This window comes from Berghia stephanieae, chromosome 9, assembly GCF_034508935.2.
Source record: "Berghia stephanieae isolate SIO BIC M18660-M18661 chromosome 9, UCSD_Bste_1.3, whole genome shotgun sequence".
NCBI lineage: Eukaryota > Metazoa > Mollusca > Gastropoda > Nudibranchia > Aeolidiidae > Berghia > Berghia stephanieae.
In genome coordinates this window covers 23,833,172-23,849,772 of record NC_088368.1, presented here as the reverse complement: position 1 = coordinate 23,849,772, position 16,601 = coordinate 23,833,172, and the positions used below count along the sequence as shown (strand labels likewise).

The 16,601-nt window shown below is 35.8% G+C and overlaps 2 protein-coding genes across 4 annotated transcripts in view; one reads left to right on the top strand and one right to left on the bottom strand.

Annotated features, from left to right (window-relative positions):
• LOC144979899 (hemicentin-1-like) overlaps positions 1 to 16,601 on the top strand; it is a 166,146-nt gene that overhangs the window by 33,644 nt on the left and 115,901 nt on the right. For both annotated transcript variants that reach the window (XM_078927161.1, XM_078927160.1), the window contains exon 3: positions 2,610 to 2,687. In XM_078927161.1, the coding sequence (XP_078783287.1) occupies positions 2,610 to 2,687 (78 nt within the window). The remainder of the gene's footprint in view (positions 1 to 2,609; positions 2,688 to 16,601) is intronic.
• Positions 3,432 to 13,024, bottom strand: LOC144979898 (uncharacterized). 2 transcript variants are annotated; one of them, XM_078927157.1, is made up of 5 exons: positions 12,884 to 13,024; positions 8,046 to 8,222; positions 5,454 to 5,542; positions 4,918 to 5,020; positions 3,432 to 4,114 (listed from the first exon to the last, which is right to left on the bottom strand). In XM_078927157.1, exons 2-5 carry the CDS (start codon positions 8,185 to 8,187, stop codon positions 3,984 to 3,986), a joined length of 465 nt encoding a protein of 154 aa, XP_078783283.1. In that variant the 5' UTR covers positions 8,188 to 8,222; positions 12,884 to 13,024; the 3' UTR covers positions 3,432 to 3,983. The 2 variants fall into 2 exon arrangements, with proteins under 2 accessions (XP_078783283.1, XP_078783284.1); XM_078927158.1 differs by having other exon boundaries at positions 8,046 to 8,218; positions 12,884 to 12,957.

Here is a 16,601-nt window from a genome sequence, read left to right as displayed (position 1 = left end):
GAAATCAATCCCAAGTTTCAAATTTGCGATATTATACCTTCTTCATTCTTAGTCAATACCGCTTTGAGACGGTTGGTTACTTGCTACGTGTGTCGATTTCCGTCAAATATCCCATTCCCAACCCACCAGGTGCAAACGGAAGATAATAATAACTCATCTGTTGAAACGATTACTCAGATGTCGAAACGCGCGCGCAATCAATCACGTACTTCCGGTTTTCAAAGGTCAAGGCGGCCACGAATCATTGCAGTTATTTTCAGGAGATACCGGAACTAAAAATTATAAGTATAAACATAAGAAAATAGAAAAGCAAAGTCTTGACTCTCATAACTGTTTTATAGATCGGACGAAGATGACGTCACTCGGATCTTTGCTTCTTTTTTTTTTTTTTGCCATCCATCTTTATGAGTAATTCTCACTTAACTGTATTATCCAGACTATAAACGTCTCAGGTTAGACATAGTTTTGTGTGTTGGTCCGTTATAATTCCGGATGGCAATATTGTGAGCTTCTTAGCCACGCGCATACTATCTATATCGGTGTGAACATAATGTTTGAATAGGAGGTTGATTTGCAGAATTTTAGTTACATCTCCATGGGATGTCTAAAGACGATTATGGAGATGACATGACGTATATTAGAAATTTTATAACATTTTATTCTACAGACGCACTAGTGTTACCGGCCAATACTCATTTTTGACTGGAGTGTGATGAAAAACATAAATGTGTGACACATATATATATATATATATATATATATATATATATATATATATATATATATATAATATATATATATATATATATATATATATATATATATATATATATATATATATATATATATATAATATATATATATATATATATATATCAAGTATTGTTGATGAGAGCGAATGCTCGAAACAATATTGTAGAAGTTGATCATAATTATACTTGATATATTTTATAAATAGCTCCCATTTTATCATAATAGTTATATATATATAATATATATATACATATATATATATAAGTGTGTGTGTTTCGAGAAAACTCGTCCTTCAATATCTATCGATTAAAATAACTTCGCGAAGTCCCAGGTTTCAGAGTTTTTGCCAAGATGAGGGTCATTTAAATCGATCTATATTCGAAGAACGCGTTTTCTCGCCAAATATTTGAATACGAGTTTTTCCAGAGGTCGGCAGTTAACTGGTTGAAAGAAACCAGATATCAAAATCAAAAACACGTTAGAGTCGTACTAAAATATTCTATAAGATTCTTGAACTCTCTGAACATTCGGAATTTCATTCCCATTGCCGTTTCTTAAAATTTAGCTTTTATAAAGTGCAATATCCACTCAACGTGTTCAAAGCGCTATACAAGGGGTCCCTGGCCATCAGCAACACGTAACATGTAGAACGAGACATGACCCCTGTTAGGCGATATTACAATTTTTCGGACAGAGACAACGCTGTTAACGGCCAGGTACTCATTTTACACATGAGTACGGTGAGAGAATGTGAGTAAAGAGTCTTTTCCAAGGACTCAACTATGCGCCGAGCGAGGCTTGAACCCATGACTTTTCAATCCGAAAGCGAGTGTCATACCACTAGACCACATAGCCGCACAATTTCATTCTCATTGCCGTTTCGTGCCCTTGGGAGCTCGCATTGTGAATGAATTCGAAGTTTCTATCGCAGGAGTTCAAGAATACTTTTATTATTCCCCTCCAATAACCTCAGCCCTGTTATTCCTTTATTAACTCATTCAACCCTAACACCGACTATATCAGTAGTTTATCCGGGTTACTTTTACCCCATGCCTATTTATTACATTTTTTCTGAGAAAATTATAGGCGTAGTATCACACCTAATGTTTTTAGTTTTTACATGTTAATGATAGTTGAATAAAACTATCTATGTAAATGCTCATTTGTAATACATTTTTTTCAATTTTGAAAAGTAGCAATAATCTCTAGCATTGAGTGAGTTAAAATGTTTTCTGTTTTACAAGGGTTGGTCCTCGAATTTGATGATTTTGACATTAAGAATTTTATTATTTCATCCTTAGGCGACAATTTCTATTTTTAGTAAAATTGTATACTTGCCGGAAAAAAAAATTGAACTACTACATTATTTTTGAAAAGGGTATTAGGTAGGCCTCATAATATTCTTGCAATTATGTTATAGAAGGAACGAATTTGACGTCACTCAGCTTTTTGTTATCGTTTGTATAGATAGTATGCAGTTGGCTAAGAAGCTCATAACATTGATGCTATCCGGAAGTATAACGGACCAACACACAAAACTGTGTGTATCCATGAACGTTTATAGTCAGGTTAATACAGTTTAGTGAGCATTACTCATAAACGCGGATGGCAAAAAAAAACAATAACAAAAACCTGAGTGACGTCATCTTCGAACTATCTATACGGCTAGTTGATTGATTAGTTCTCAATAAATTATATCAGGACTATAAACAGTATAAATAATTGTGTGTGTTGATATGATTTATGTTTGGCGGATGCTGTGAGTATTTTTCGTAACAGCATAACATCAATTGTAAAATCGGGTTTTTCCCCAAACCAAAGAGGTAATAATAATCCTATTTTTATTTTTTCTACAGTAATTGGACCAGTGGTGGTAACGACGGATCACATTGAATTCCAAGAGGAGTTAAAAAATATATACGTCCAGGGTGGCGGTAAGTCTAATAAATGGATTTGTCGTTGTCGTTGTAACTCATCATCATCGTCTTCGTCATCTTCTTCATCAAAATCATCATTATCATCATCATCATCGTCATCATCATCATCGTCGTCGTCATCATCATCTTCGCAATCATCATCATCACCATCATCCTCATCATCATCATCATCATCATCATCATCATCATCATCATCATCATCTCCATCATCATCATCATCATCATCACACATCAGTAATGTCATCGTCGCTATCATCATTATCATTTTCATTATCGTTGTTGTCATCATCATCATCATCATCATCATAGTAATAACATTATCATTATCGTTATCATCATGATCATCAATATGATCATCATCATGAATTCCAAGAGGAGTTAAAAAATATATACTTCTATATAATAGATGGATGTGTTGTCGTCGTTTTCGTTGTCGCTGTAACTCATCATCATCATCATCATCATCATCATCATCATCATCATCATCATCATCATCATCATCGTCGTCGTCGTCGTCATCTTCATCACCATAGTAATAACATTGTCATTATCGTTATTATCATGATCATCAACATGACCATCTTCATCATCATCATCACCATCATCATCACCATCATCATCATCATCATCATCATCATCATCACCATCATCATCATCATCATCATCATCACCATTATCACAGCCATCACCAATGAATCATCATACAAAAATCATACAATAAATTCGTAAAGAAACCAAACATACACTAATTCTGACAGATGTTTATTTCGACAAATCCAAAAAGAAAATGCGTTTTTTATTTGAAAATCACATTTATTCAAAACAAAAGGGATTGAAAACAATTCAAAATGACAACCTAAGTATTTACACAGCATGCTGACATTGAACTGGTGTAATTGAAGCGTGTTTGCCTCGTTTCTCACATGATTTAAATGGTTTATTCTTTTAACAATGTTTCCTTTTTCTTTTGCTTATTGAAAAGTTGAAATTCATTTTATAACTGGTGGTAGTTGTAGTAGTAGTAGTAGTAGTAGTAGTAGTAGTAGTAGTAGTAGTAGTAGTAGTAGTAGTAGTAGTAGTAGTAGTAGTAGTAGTAGTAGTAGTAGTAGTAGTAGTAGTAGTGATAATAGTTATTCTTGTTATAGATATTTCTTTTGCCACAATCTAATTATTTATGCCAATTTATAATGTCGCCATAGTCAGTCGTTGTTGTTGTTGTTGTTGCTGCTGCTGCTGTTGTTGCTGTTGTTGTTGTTGTTGTTGCTGTCGCTGTTGTTGTTGTTGTTTATCTATTTATTTCTTGACGGGGAAACCGCCTGCTGAGCAGTCATGGTTGACAAAAGATGACTGATCGTAAATACAGTTGAAGACGTTAACCTGATTGCAGTCCAAAATACTGACTGATCCGTCTGGGTTATCGAGGCCTGAGACGGAAAGAAGCCAAGACGTTAATTTCAAATTTTGATTTTAAAATCTCTGACTTTTTTATTTGTCAAAACCGCTTGTAACATCATAGTGTATGATAATGATGATGATTATGACGATGATGCCCTATAACTAACCCTAATAATAATAATAATAATAATAATAATAATAATAATAATAATAATAATAATAATAATAATAAACTCCGCGAAAAAAGTCAAATGTACCATCCATGTTATTTATCGGTATAGTTAGCGTTAACGAAACCTGTAGTTTATTTACCCGGCTATGACGGTAGAAGGGCCCGAAATCTCAGTTGGCAGAGCACTCGCTTCACATGGAGAGGGACACATCAATCCCGGCTGAAGTCGAGTTTTTGTTATAACTGACCCCCCCCCCCCTCTCTCTCTCTCTCTCTCTCTCTCTCTCTCTCTCTCTCTCTCTCTCTCTCTCTCTGCCCATAAAAGATTGGGTAGCTGTCTCTCCTAGATCTGATAAAATAGCGTCCTATCAGAGGGTAGCAAACAATTGCTAAAATCACGCTGTAGAAACAGGAATAATCTCCGGCTCTCTGGGCCCTGAAGTACTTTGTATACATAGTATAGTGAAGTGAGAAATTGTTGAAAGAAATTGTAAAATGATTTAAGAATGGATAGATGACCGAGATGGATAGATAGATGATTATTGAATATTTGGAGGAATGAAGGAACAGGGAAAGGGACGAAGGAATTGAAGACTTTTGAATTAATGAACGATGTAATTAATTACCCCCCCCCCCCTTCCCATTCCCAGCCATTCTTACCGTAAATAACAACCTCCATAGTCTGATCGTAAGGGTAGTCGGGGCAGCTTCCTCCTTTAGTATAGTGGACTGTGATAAGGCTCCCGGGTGGCAGAGTCGTAGACTGGGGAAAGGTATAGTAGTGATCGTGATGATGATGATAATGATGATGATGATGATGATGATGATGATGATGATGATGATGATGATGATGATGATGAGGATGATGATGATGCTGATGCTGATGGTAGTGGTGGTGGTGATGGTGGTGGCTATGGAGATGATGGTAATAATGATGATGATAGTGGTGGTAGTGGTGGTGATTTGATGATGAAAAATAGAATGATGATGATGATGATGATGATGATGATGATGATGATGATGATGATGATGATGATGATGATGATGTCGACGACGACGACGGTGATGATGATGATGATGATAGTCATCATCATAATCATGATGATCATGATTTTGATGATGATGATGATGTGGTTCATGATGATGATGATGATATTGATAAGATGAATAAATGTATTTGGTGAGAAAAATCATACTCCTAAGCCTTGTCCGACGACGAAGACGTCAGTTCGACTACCACTGGGTGGGAGGACGGGATCATAGACTTGCGGCTTGCCTCTGAATACTAGAATCGAGTATAGAGAAAAAGACGATTCATTTCACTGATATTGCAATGCTAATGTTATATTACGAGTATTATAATATGAGTAATTGATTATGGGGGGGGGGGGGGGGGGGGGATTAAATTCAATGAAGATCCGATTACATGACACAGCAAGTATATATAGTCATTGAACATATGATTCCAAGAGAAGAGTCTACATTAACGGAATTTTTTATTACAAATAAAGTGTTATATTCACTGAATCTTTGATTATAAAAAAAGGTTATATTCACCCAAAATCCAGTTACCGAATAAAAATGGTTAAATTCTCTAACATTCAATTGCAGGGGGAAAAGAGGGTTATATTCATTAAAATGCAATGGCCATGGGCAAGAGGGTTAGAAGATAGATAGAATGCGCTTGGCCAAGGAGTTCACAACATTGCCATCCGGAAGTATAACGGACCAACACACAAACTCTGTGTAACCATGAACTTTTATAGTCTGGTTAATACAGTTTAGTGAGAACAACTCACAAACGCGGATGGCAAAAACAATAACAAAGGCCTGAGTGACGTCATCTTCGAACTATCTATTGACTAAAATATTCGGCTGAGGGGGGGGGGGGGGGGGGCGGTTATATCAAATTTACCAAACAATCGACTACGGGGGAAATTATTTAGAACATTTTATATCAGGAGAAAAATGGTGTCGGGGAAAATAGGTTTAGTTTTAGTGAACATTTCTCACAGGTTGACAATATTGTATTCACTAATGAATTCGACTACAGGGGTGGGGGCGGGGGAGGGGGCAGGGGGTAAAATTCAATGTATAGTCGTTTGAAGGAGAGGAAATAGGTTATATTTATTGAACACATTTGACTGTAGGTAAGAAGGAAGGCTCTTTTCACTGAACATTTGATGACAGGGGAAAATATGGTTACATTCAATGTACAGACGTTTACATGAGAAGAAGTTATATTCATTTACCATTCCAATAGTGTGCGCTTGGCTAAGAAGCTCACAAGATTGCCATCCGGAAGTATAACGGACCAACACACCATACTATGTGTAACCTTACAAGTTTATAGTCTGATTAATATAGTTTAGTGAGAATTACTCATAAACGCGGATAGCAAAAAGCAATAACAATGACCTGAGTGACGTCAACTTCGTTATATCTATACAGTTGAGAAAAGTCAATATTTACTGAATATTTGATTGCATTAGTCTTGTTATATTGACCTAAAGTTCTCTTATAGAGTAAAATGGTTATGTTCACTGAATACTGGGTCACACTAGAAAAAACTATAATTATTGAACATTTTTTTAACTTGGAGAAATGAATGCAATATTCATTGAATATTTGATTATTAAAAACAAAAAGAAAAACTAGAGCATTTATATAGAGCAATATCCACTAAACGTTCTCAAAGCGCTTTACAAGGGGTCCCTGACCAACAGCAACATTTAACATACATCACACCGTGTTTTCAGACAGACAAGGTACTCATTTTTCACCCGAGTACGGTGAGAGAATGCTAATAAAGAGCCTCTTCCAAGGAATCAACTATGCGCCGCTCAACACTCAGAGCTAAACTCGAACCCTGGACCTTCCAGTCCGAAGGCTAGTGTCAGACCACTATACCTCATAGCCACCTTTAAGGATAGCGTCCCTGAAGACTCGACTATGATGGAACAACGTTTTACTAGTTGAATTATTACAAATAGAAATGAATGTTTTACCCGTTAAACATTCGAATACAGTAGAACGTATTGTATATTGTTATTAAGAGCGCCAAATCGATAAATTATATATATTTAGAATAACTTGACTCATTGTTTTAGTTTTTAGACTGCCAATAGTCTTCAACAGTCGTAACGTCACTTCCTTCCTAATGACGCATGGTAACTTAGTAACACTGGCTCTAAACTATCGGAACAATGGCGGAGGCCCGTATGAAATATTTCTCCGGCGAGCATAAAAGCGTATCCAGAGGGAAAAACCCATAAATTTGATCTTGTTTTGACTTTTACACATTCTGATCACAAGGCATATGAAAAGTTCTAGCCAGCATGAAGAATAAAAAGTTATGATTGTCTTTGTTTAGAACCAAGATGGCCGCCGTTGCCGGGCGGCGTGACATCAGACTACTGAATCCAATTGGATTATCAGTTATTCTCACGGAAGTCCATCTAATGGGAGGCTTTCCGAAAGCTCCTACATCCCCAGTATTCTTTTTCTTTTATAATGTTCTAGTAGAGGGTTTGGGAGGGGGGAAACTTTTTTTTAAGTCTCTCCCTCCCAAACCCCCTACTAGAATATTATATATATATTTTTAAAAAAAGAATATTGGGAAAGTAGGAGCTTTCGGAAGGCCTCCCCATCTAATATTATAAAAACATTAAACGTTAAACGTCATGCATAGTTTTGTGTATTGGTTTGGTGTATCTGGTGGGCTGAATTGGTGAGTATTTAACCAAAACGTATAGCATCAATATCACATAAAATGCTTAGGTACGTACCTGTGCTGACCATGGGGTCGCACAGCAAGTCTGTGTTGTCACTCAAACTGCTGTCTTTCCCTTGGCATTGGGGCATTGGTATGCTACTCACCAGGGCTTGAGTCGCCAGACTCGTCAAAAAGAAAATGGCGCAAGCCTTCATCTTGGCAGTTCAAACTCTGAAGGTGAATTATCTGGCTAAAATATATTTTTTAAAAAAAACCGAGAGTCAGATTTTAAAATTTATTCGTTTCCTGTTAATTGGCCATCTGGAAAATAAAAAATGAAAATTTATTTTCGTTTCAGATGGGATAATTGACAATCTGGAAAAATAAAAATGAAGATTTTAGTTCGTTTCAGTCATTTGGAAAGAGGGGGAAAATATTTTTTTTAAAAGTAAAAACCTGTTTTGATTCCGGTCCGTTAACAAAATAGTATGTAATTAATTGAGCTTTATTGAGCTTTTATATAGAGCAATATCCACTAAACGTGCTCAAAGCGCTTTACAGGGAGTTCCTAACCAACAGCAACATTTAAAATTTAGGACGGGACAAGACTCCTGTTAGTCGATATTACATTTTTTTTCGGACAGAGACAGCGCTGTTAACGACCCGGTACTCATTTTACACCCGAGTACGGTGAGAGAATGTGAGTAAAGAGCCTTCTCCAAGGACTCAACTATGCGCCGAGCAAGGCTTGAACCCAGGACCCTCTGATCCGGAAACGAGTGTGATACCACTAGACCACATTGCCGCACGTAGTATGTAGACACTATTCGGAACTACCCTGAACAAAATTAATCATGCATGAGGAATCTTAAATTTTATTCTTTCAGTGACACCATAAGTTTGTGATTATTCTTTAATTGTCAAAATGTAAACAATAATTTGCTTTATATTATAAAACTATTTAAAAATCAGGATTGATAGTCACAGTAGGGCAGAGAAGTTGTGACGTCATACCTTCTACTGTTCTGGTTCCAAAATCCTTGGAATTGTGTTTGTAACTAATATTGAACAAGCTACATATTGAATCATAAGGTGGCATAACAATTTTAGTAGCAGAATGAATAGCCTTATGGGATGTAATAGAGTACTGATGGACTTAACTTGAGCTGTTATATCGCGCAATATCCACTAACCGTGCTCAAAGCGCTTTGCAAAGGGTCCATTACCAACAGCAGCACGTAACGTGTAGAACGAGATGACGCCTGTTAGGCGATACTACCATTTTTTTTTCGACAGAGACAACGCTGTTGACAGTCAGGTACTCATTTTACACCTGAGTACGGTGAGAGAATGTGAGTAAAGAGCTTTTTCCAAGGACTCAATTATGCGCCTAGCGAGGCTCGAACTCAGGACCTTCGATCCGAAAGCGAAAATCATACTTCTAGACCACATAGCGCACAAATGGATGATATAATCAACGACCAGCATATATTATTTAGACTAGAAAATAAGATGTTATCACTTTGAAACCTGGAGATAAATTACATTAATTATTTATCAAGTCCTCCGATTTTTTGGTTTTATAATTTTATGAGATTATAACCAGGTCTGTTGCTTTTTTTTTTTTTTTTGCTTCTTTTTTGTGTGTTTTTTTTTTTTTGGGGGGGGGGGGGGGGGTTGTTTTCTGTTGCCATCACACTTTTGTTCTCTTTATCAACAAGTCTATATTCTAACATGGAACACGAACACGGCAAACAGACAACTGACGAATTCTGAAAAAAAACAACAACAACAAGAAAACAACACATTTCAAACATTTTGGCTAGAAAAGTCAACCTATAACGATCGATTAAAATGACCCTCATCTTGTCAAAACTTTCAAACCTGAGACTTCAATGATATTTGAGAGTTTTTTTTTTTTTTTTAGAGTTGAAGGTCCTGTCAATCGACGAGGTTTTTTTTTTTATTTGGCCAAAATTATTTAAAATATGCTTTTAATTCCTGAGAGAGAGAGAGAGGGAGAGAGAGAGAGAGAGAGAGAGAGAGAGAGAGAGAGAGAGAGAGAGAGAGAGAGAGAGTACAGCAGAACGGTAGTTTACTTTTTTTTTCTGGTTGTTGAATGAAGTATTTTTAAAGGGGTTTTTCATTTTGTTTTTATTTGTTTTTTGGTTTTGTTTTTCTTTAACTTTATTTTGGTGGGTTTTTTGTTTTTGTTTGTTTCTTTTTGTTTTGTTTTTGTTTGTGTGTGTGTGTGTTTTTATTCAGTTTTTGTTGCGTTTTTGTATTTTAATAGGGAGAGGGGGTTGTTTTTTGGTTTTGTCTCGTTTCTTTGTTTTTGTTTGTATTGCTTTTTTGTTTTTTTTTTATCTTGGGAGTGCGGGGGGGGGGGGGGGGGGGGGGGGAGGGTTATGTGACCGATACTACGAAGTCATGAATAAAACAATCTGATAACCTTATTTCACCATACTACTACTACTACTACTACTACTACTACTACTACTACTACTACTACTGCTGCTGCTGCTACAACTACTACTACTACTACTACAACTACTACTACTACTACTACTACTACTACTACTACTACTACTACTACTACTACTACTACTACTACTATATAATAATAATAATAATAATAATAAATAATAAATAATAATAATAATAATAATAATAATAATAATAATAATAATAATAATAATAATAATAATAATAATAATAATAATAATAATAATAATAATATTAATGTTAATTGTTAGTCAAGGGATGCTATTCATGCATATACATACTGCCAGTTTATTTTACCTGGATTGGCTCCCTTGCATCATAAATAGATGAAAAGCGTACACTGTGAGCGGTTGATTGACGCGCCCATTATTTTTTGCAAATAATACACGTCGTGGTTAGCCATTGCCACAGTTTTGCCCTACCGTCTCGAAACGAAATTTTGTCGTGGTGATTTTGATACTAACAATTGAAATTATAGTTTTGAAAATGTGTGACCATTGCGGCTATGTGGTCTTGAGGTATGACACTCTCTTTCGGATCGGAAGGTCCTGGGTTCGAGCCTCGCTCGTCTCATAGAGTTGAGTCCTTTGAAAAGACTCTTTACTCACATTCTCTCATCGTATTCATGTGTAAAATGAGTACATAGCCGTCATCAGCGTTGGCTCTGTCGGAAAAAAATATATCGCCTAACAGGCTGTTGGTCAGGGACACTTTATAAAGCGCCTTGCGCACATTTAGTGGATATTGCGCTATATAAAAAGCTCAATTTTAATACCGCTTTGAGACGTCTAGCTATAGGTACTGAGCTATGTATGGCAATGAGGTGTTGTCGTATGACACTCGCTTTGGATCGAGAAGTTTTGGGCTCGAGTTCCGTTCCGCCGGAGCATAGTTGAGTCCTTTAAAAAAGTTCTTTACTCTCACGTATTCAAGTGTGGAAATGCAGTCATACGCTACTACTACTACTACTACTACTACTACTACTACTACTACTACTACCACAACTACTACTACTACTACTACTACTACTACTACTACTACTACAACTACTACTACTACTACTACTACTACTACTACTACTACTACTACTACTACTACCACTACTACTACTACTACTTCTACTACTACCTACTCAAATGTAAAATGAGTACCTGGCTGGTAACAACATTGTCTCTGTCGGAAAAAAATTGTAATACACTATCGTCCAACAGGCTCATGTCTCGTCCTATATGTTAAGGGTTGCTAATGGCCAGAGGCCCCTTGGCAGTGCTTTGAGCACGTTTAGTGGATATTGCGCTATACAAAATGATCATTTTTTAATTTTTTTAAAAATTTTAAACTGTTGTCAATATCAAAACTTCGCAGTTAAAAATTAAAGAGCCCCCACCCCCGAATAATTTTAAGAGAAACCCTACATTTAGTCTATTAAATGCAAAAATATTATAGTCATCTCTAGCCTATTTATTTTTGTTCCAAGTTTCAGCTTTCTGGAGTTTAAAAATAATATTGACAACTTCTATCTATTATCTTGGCCAAACGTCTCACACTACACACTACGTGCCGAAAGATCATAAAACATATCTTTGAACTTCGAAATGCGCTTCGTATACTCATAAGCCATATTGCATGGATAAAACATGTACAACATAACCAATTGTTTGTGTTTAGATGAATACGTTTTTGTTTTGTTTTTTTAATTTAATACAAAATGTAAAAAATAAGATAATTTCTTGACAATGAGTACCTTAACTCACTCAACTTAGAGATTTTTGCTACTTTCAAAATTGAAAAATAAAATGTATTAAAATGAGCATGTGCATAGATAGTTTTATTGAACTACCATTACCATGCAAAAGATATAAAACAAAATTAGCTTTGATTCTACCTACGCCTATAGTTTGTCTCAGAAAAATGTAATAAATAGGCATGGGTAAACTACGGATATAGTCGGTGTTAGGGTTCGGAGAGTTAACTTAGCTACCAACAAACAAACAATAATCATTATTACAATATAATATTATGAATCAAATTGATACTCAGCTCCTAAAAGCTGTTAAAGGCAAAAAAGTAAAAGAAAAATTAATATAACAACTTCCAAAAAGAATAAAATACCAAACACGGAACATATCGGGCTCAAAATCCTTCAGCCAACAACAAAAAAAACAAAACATAACTACATAAGTACAATACTAAATAAAAACATATATTTATGTTTTATTGGGTTTTTTTTTTTTTTGTTTTTTTTTTGGAGTTGACTGAAGAAAGGTTTCATCCGGAAACGTTCCGTGTTTGTTTTATTTATTTATTTATTTATTTTTTTCTAAAGCTTTTATATTAATTTTTGTTTATTACTTTTTATGAATCAATATTTATCTAATTTGGACAAATTCACACTAAAATAAATACCTGAAAAGATAATATAATTATATCCAACTCTTGTGGTTGTGGATCGTGATTGACAACACACTGGCAGATCAAGTAATGCGATTTGTTTAAGTACGAAACCCTTGGATTCAATTAGTTCCCCCTTTCCCCTCTACGCAATTTCAACAACCCCCCCCCCCCCCCCGTCTTCTCCCTAGCCTACCCGATACAAACACACACATACACATACATACACACATACATACATACATATACACATACACATTTACGCACAATTCGAGTTGAACAAAGATTTGACAGATAATATAAAAATAATTTATTTTTAAAAACAAACAAACACACACACAGACACACACACACAAACAAACAACAACAAAAACACAAAAACAAAACAAAAACTTTCCTTCTTTCTTCTCCAGTCTTAAAACATACAGTAATATTTTATTGTGCCAATACCCACAAATTCGAACTAAAAATACTTCGACATATCCGATCAAATTTAATTTAACGATTTATGTTTTACTATGCTGTTTCAGGTCAGATACTAATTTTACATCTGAATGCGGTGAGAGAACATCATGACGAAAGGGTCTTTTCAACGGACTAAACTTTCCGCCGCCATAACTTAGCGGGATTTGAACCAGGAGCCTAAAAGTCCGATGGCAAAAGTCTTAACACAAGAGCACAACCGGCACAAATTCTAAAACATATCGACACCGAAACGTTTGGGTTTGTTTTTTGGGAATTTTTTTTTTTATTTTTTTTTTTATTTTTTTTTTTTTTTTTGTTGATTTGTTTGGGATATTGTTTTTGTTTTGATTGTTTTATTTGGGTTTTTTTTAGGTGTCCACTTAGCAATGATTTGGTATCTGGAACTGCTCTGTTAGATCTGGCGGACAGTACTTTAAGATAGACTAGTGTTCTATCCAAAGGACAACAAACAAACAATTTCTTTTGTCCGTTTCAGATAGAAAGAAATCGGGATAAACTCCATAGGTAATATAGTTTCTAAAAGTAACCAAAAAGAAATATTGCATCTTTCGTTATTTCAAATAATTACCATTTTGATAATAAGGATCCCATTACCTTTACCCTTTTTTTTTTTTTTTTGGACTGGCATGGCTCACTTAGCACATTTTGTTTTTAGTTCCACCATTCAAGAGCACTATAAGTTGTATGACATTGGTAGGTTGCGAAAACACGCTGGGTCTAGGTCTAGGTGTTATAATGGAACAGAGGGGAAATTAATAAATATGTATTTTAAAGATTGACTCAAAGAAAATAAATCAATCAATCAATTATCATGACGTCTTTTTCTTCAGGGTTGACTGCATGACGTTTAGGATAATATCTATTAATGCAGTCGTAGCGGCAAAACCAATAGGATAATCCGTTATAGATTTTGGTACCCCCCCCCCCCCCCCGGGCCAAACCCAACCACATGCCTCCCGCTACCTTTTCCACAACGATATTTTACTTACAGCCCCCAGCCCCCCCCCCCCCCCCCCCCACGTTAATGTTTGCGCGCCATATAATTTACCTAATATTATATTATCTGCCATCAACGGAAGTGCAAAACACCTAGTACGATAAATTCATCATTAATCTTACTTCGTGGCATCGTGAAATATTATGCAGAATGGTTGGCCATATAATGGTTTGTCATTCGATGTTTACACAAGTTCTCAGATTTAATTTGTCCGTTTCAGATATTATATTGAATCCGGGATAAACTCCATACGTGTAAAATGAGTACTTGGCCGTTATCAGCGTTGTCTCTGTCCGAAAAAAATTGTAATATCGCCTAACAGGCGTCATGTCCCGTCCTACATGTTAAGTGGTGCTGTTGGACAGGGACCCATTGTAAAGCACTTTGAGCACATTTAGTGGATATTGCGCTATTTAAAAGCTCCAATAAATTAATTAAATAAAATGGAATGATTTAATTTGACGGGGGAGAGGGGAACCCGCAATATTTGCGTGGAACAAAGGCTTTTACAAAATCCATCTAATCTATTGAGTATACTACTGTATTGTGAAAATTTAGAATAGATCGAGGCGAATCTTCTGAGCCATCAACGATGAAAGTCGGTCCGGTAACAAAGTCAGCAGGTGCGCGCAAATGAATCTGGCAACATGGCAGGCCCTGATGGCGATTCCTAAAATCAAAGGACCGATGATTATGCCCTATCAAATTTTATAAATATTCATTTGAGCAAACAGATGATAGAATTACACTTAATTCAAGAAAGGTTTGCAAGTTAGACAATCGTCGTTCAATCTAAAATATTTTTATAATTGTTAGATTTACCAGTAATCCCATGTGTTATTGTTATTGTTGTTGTTGTTAATAGTGCTCAAAGTAACAAATTATGATCCTAAGCATCTGACAAAAATTCAGGTTTTTTGCACCTAAATCTAACACAGCTTTAATTCCTGAACTTGAGCTTTTATATTGCCCAATGTCCACTAAACGTGCTCAAAACGCTTTTTAAAAGGGTCCCTGGCTAACAGCTAAACGTAACATTTAGGACGAGTCATAACGCCTGTTAAGCGAAATTACAATATTTTTTTTTCCGACAGAGACAACGCTGTTAACGGCCAGGTATTCATTTTACACCTGAGTACGGTGAGAAAATTTGAGTAAAAAGCCTTTTCGAAGGACTCAACTACACAGCGCCCAGAGTGGGGCTCAAACCCCTGATCTTCCATTTCGAAAGCGAGTGTCATACCATTAGACCACATAGCCTCATTTTTTTTTAAAAAAAGAGATAAAATGTAAATTCAATTTTTCATCATCTGAATCACTGAAATAATACGATATTGATACCAAAGCCTGCAAATAAATTGTTGGGTAAGTTATTATTTTAAAAAAAAATAAATCATCCTTTTCTTTATAAGGGTATGGTCTTGTGGTATGACACTCTCTTTCGGATCGGAATGTCCTGGGTTCGAGCCTCGCTCGGCGCATAGTTGAGTCCTTGGAAAGGGCTCCTTACTCACATTCACTCACCTTATTCGGGAGAAAAATGAGTACCCGGCCGTTAACAGCGTTGTCTCTGTCCGAAAAAATGTAATATCGCCTAGCAGGCGTCATGTCTCGTTCTACATGTTACGTGTTGCTGTTAGCCATGGACTCGTTTAAAGCGCTTTGAGCACGTTTAGTGGATATTACGCTATATAAACTTTTTTTTTTTTTAATGGTTAGCTGATGTTTACTATGCAATTCTAAGGGAGTTGATATTTACGCTTGATCGAACAGATTTGCATAAACCGCCTATCTGTTTCTTATAATAATTTCATTATCCTTACCGTTAATCCGCCCATAAAAATCAACAAAGCTAAATCCCATACATCGAGATAAAAGGGAGTGAATTCCCTGGGTTGCAAATTAAATGTTATTTAGCCAGTTAAATGCCGTACTCTTGAAAGACACGTATTTAAAACTTTGGCCAGAAAACTCGTCCTTCAAATATCGATCGATTTACATGACCCTCATCCTGGAAAAAAGCTTTCAAATCTGGGATATGCGAGGTCCGAGGTTTGAGAGGTTTTGCCTAAATGAGGGCCGTATAAATCGATCGATATTTGAAGGACAAGTTTTTTTCTGGCCAAATTTAAAAAATACGCGTTTTTCCAAAGTTCGGCTGATAATTGATAAATCTGATCAATGGCAAAGCGGTCTATTATTGTAAATAGCTCTGTATAATATATTGTGACGTGTGGAGGTGAGGAAATT

Excerpts from the sequence above, each read along its gene's own strand:
- LOC144979898 (XM_078927157.1), bottom strand. The coding sequence starts at position 8,187 with ATGAAGGCTTGCGCCATTTTCTTTTTGACGAGTCTGGCGACTCAAGCC. Across the intron at positions 5,021-5,453 it reads TCGTCGGACAAGGCTTAGGA|TCTACGACTCTGCCACCCGG; the intron begins GTATGATTTTTC and ends ACCTTTCCCCAG. Across the intron at positions 4,115-4,917 it reads TATGGAGGTTGTTATTTACG|GCCTCGATAACCCAGACGGA; the intron begins GTAAGAATGGCT and ends TTTCCGTCTCAG.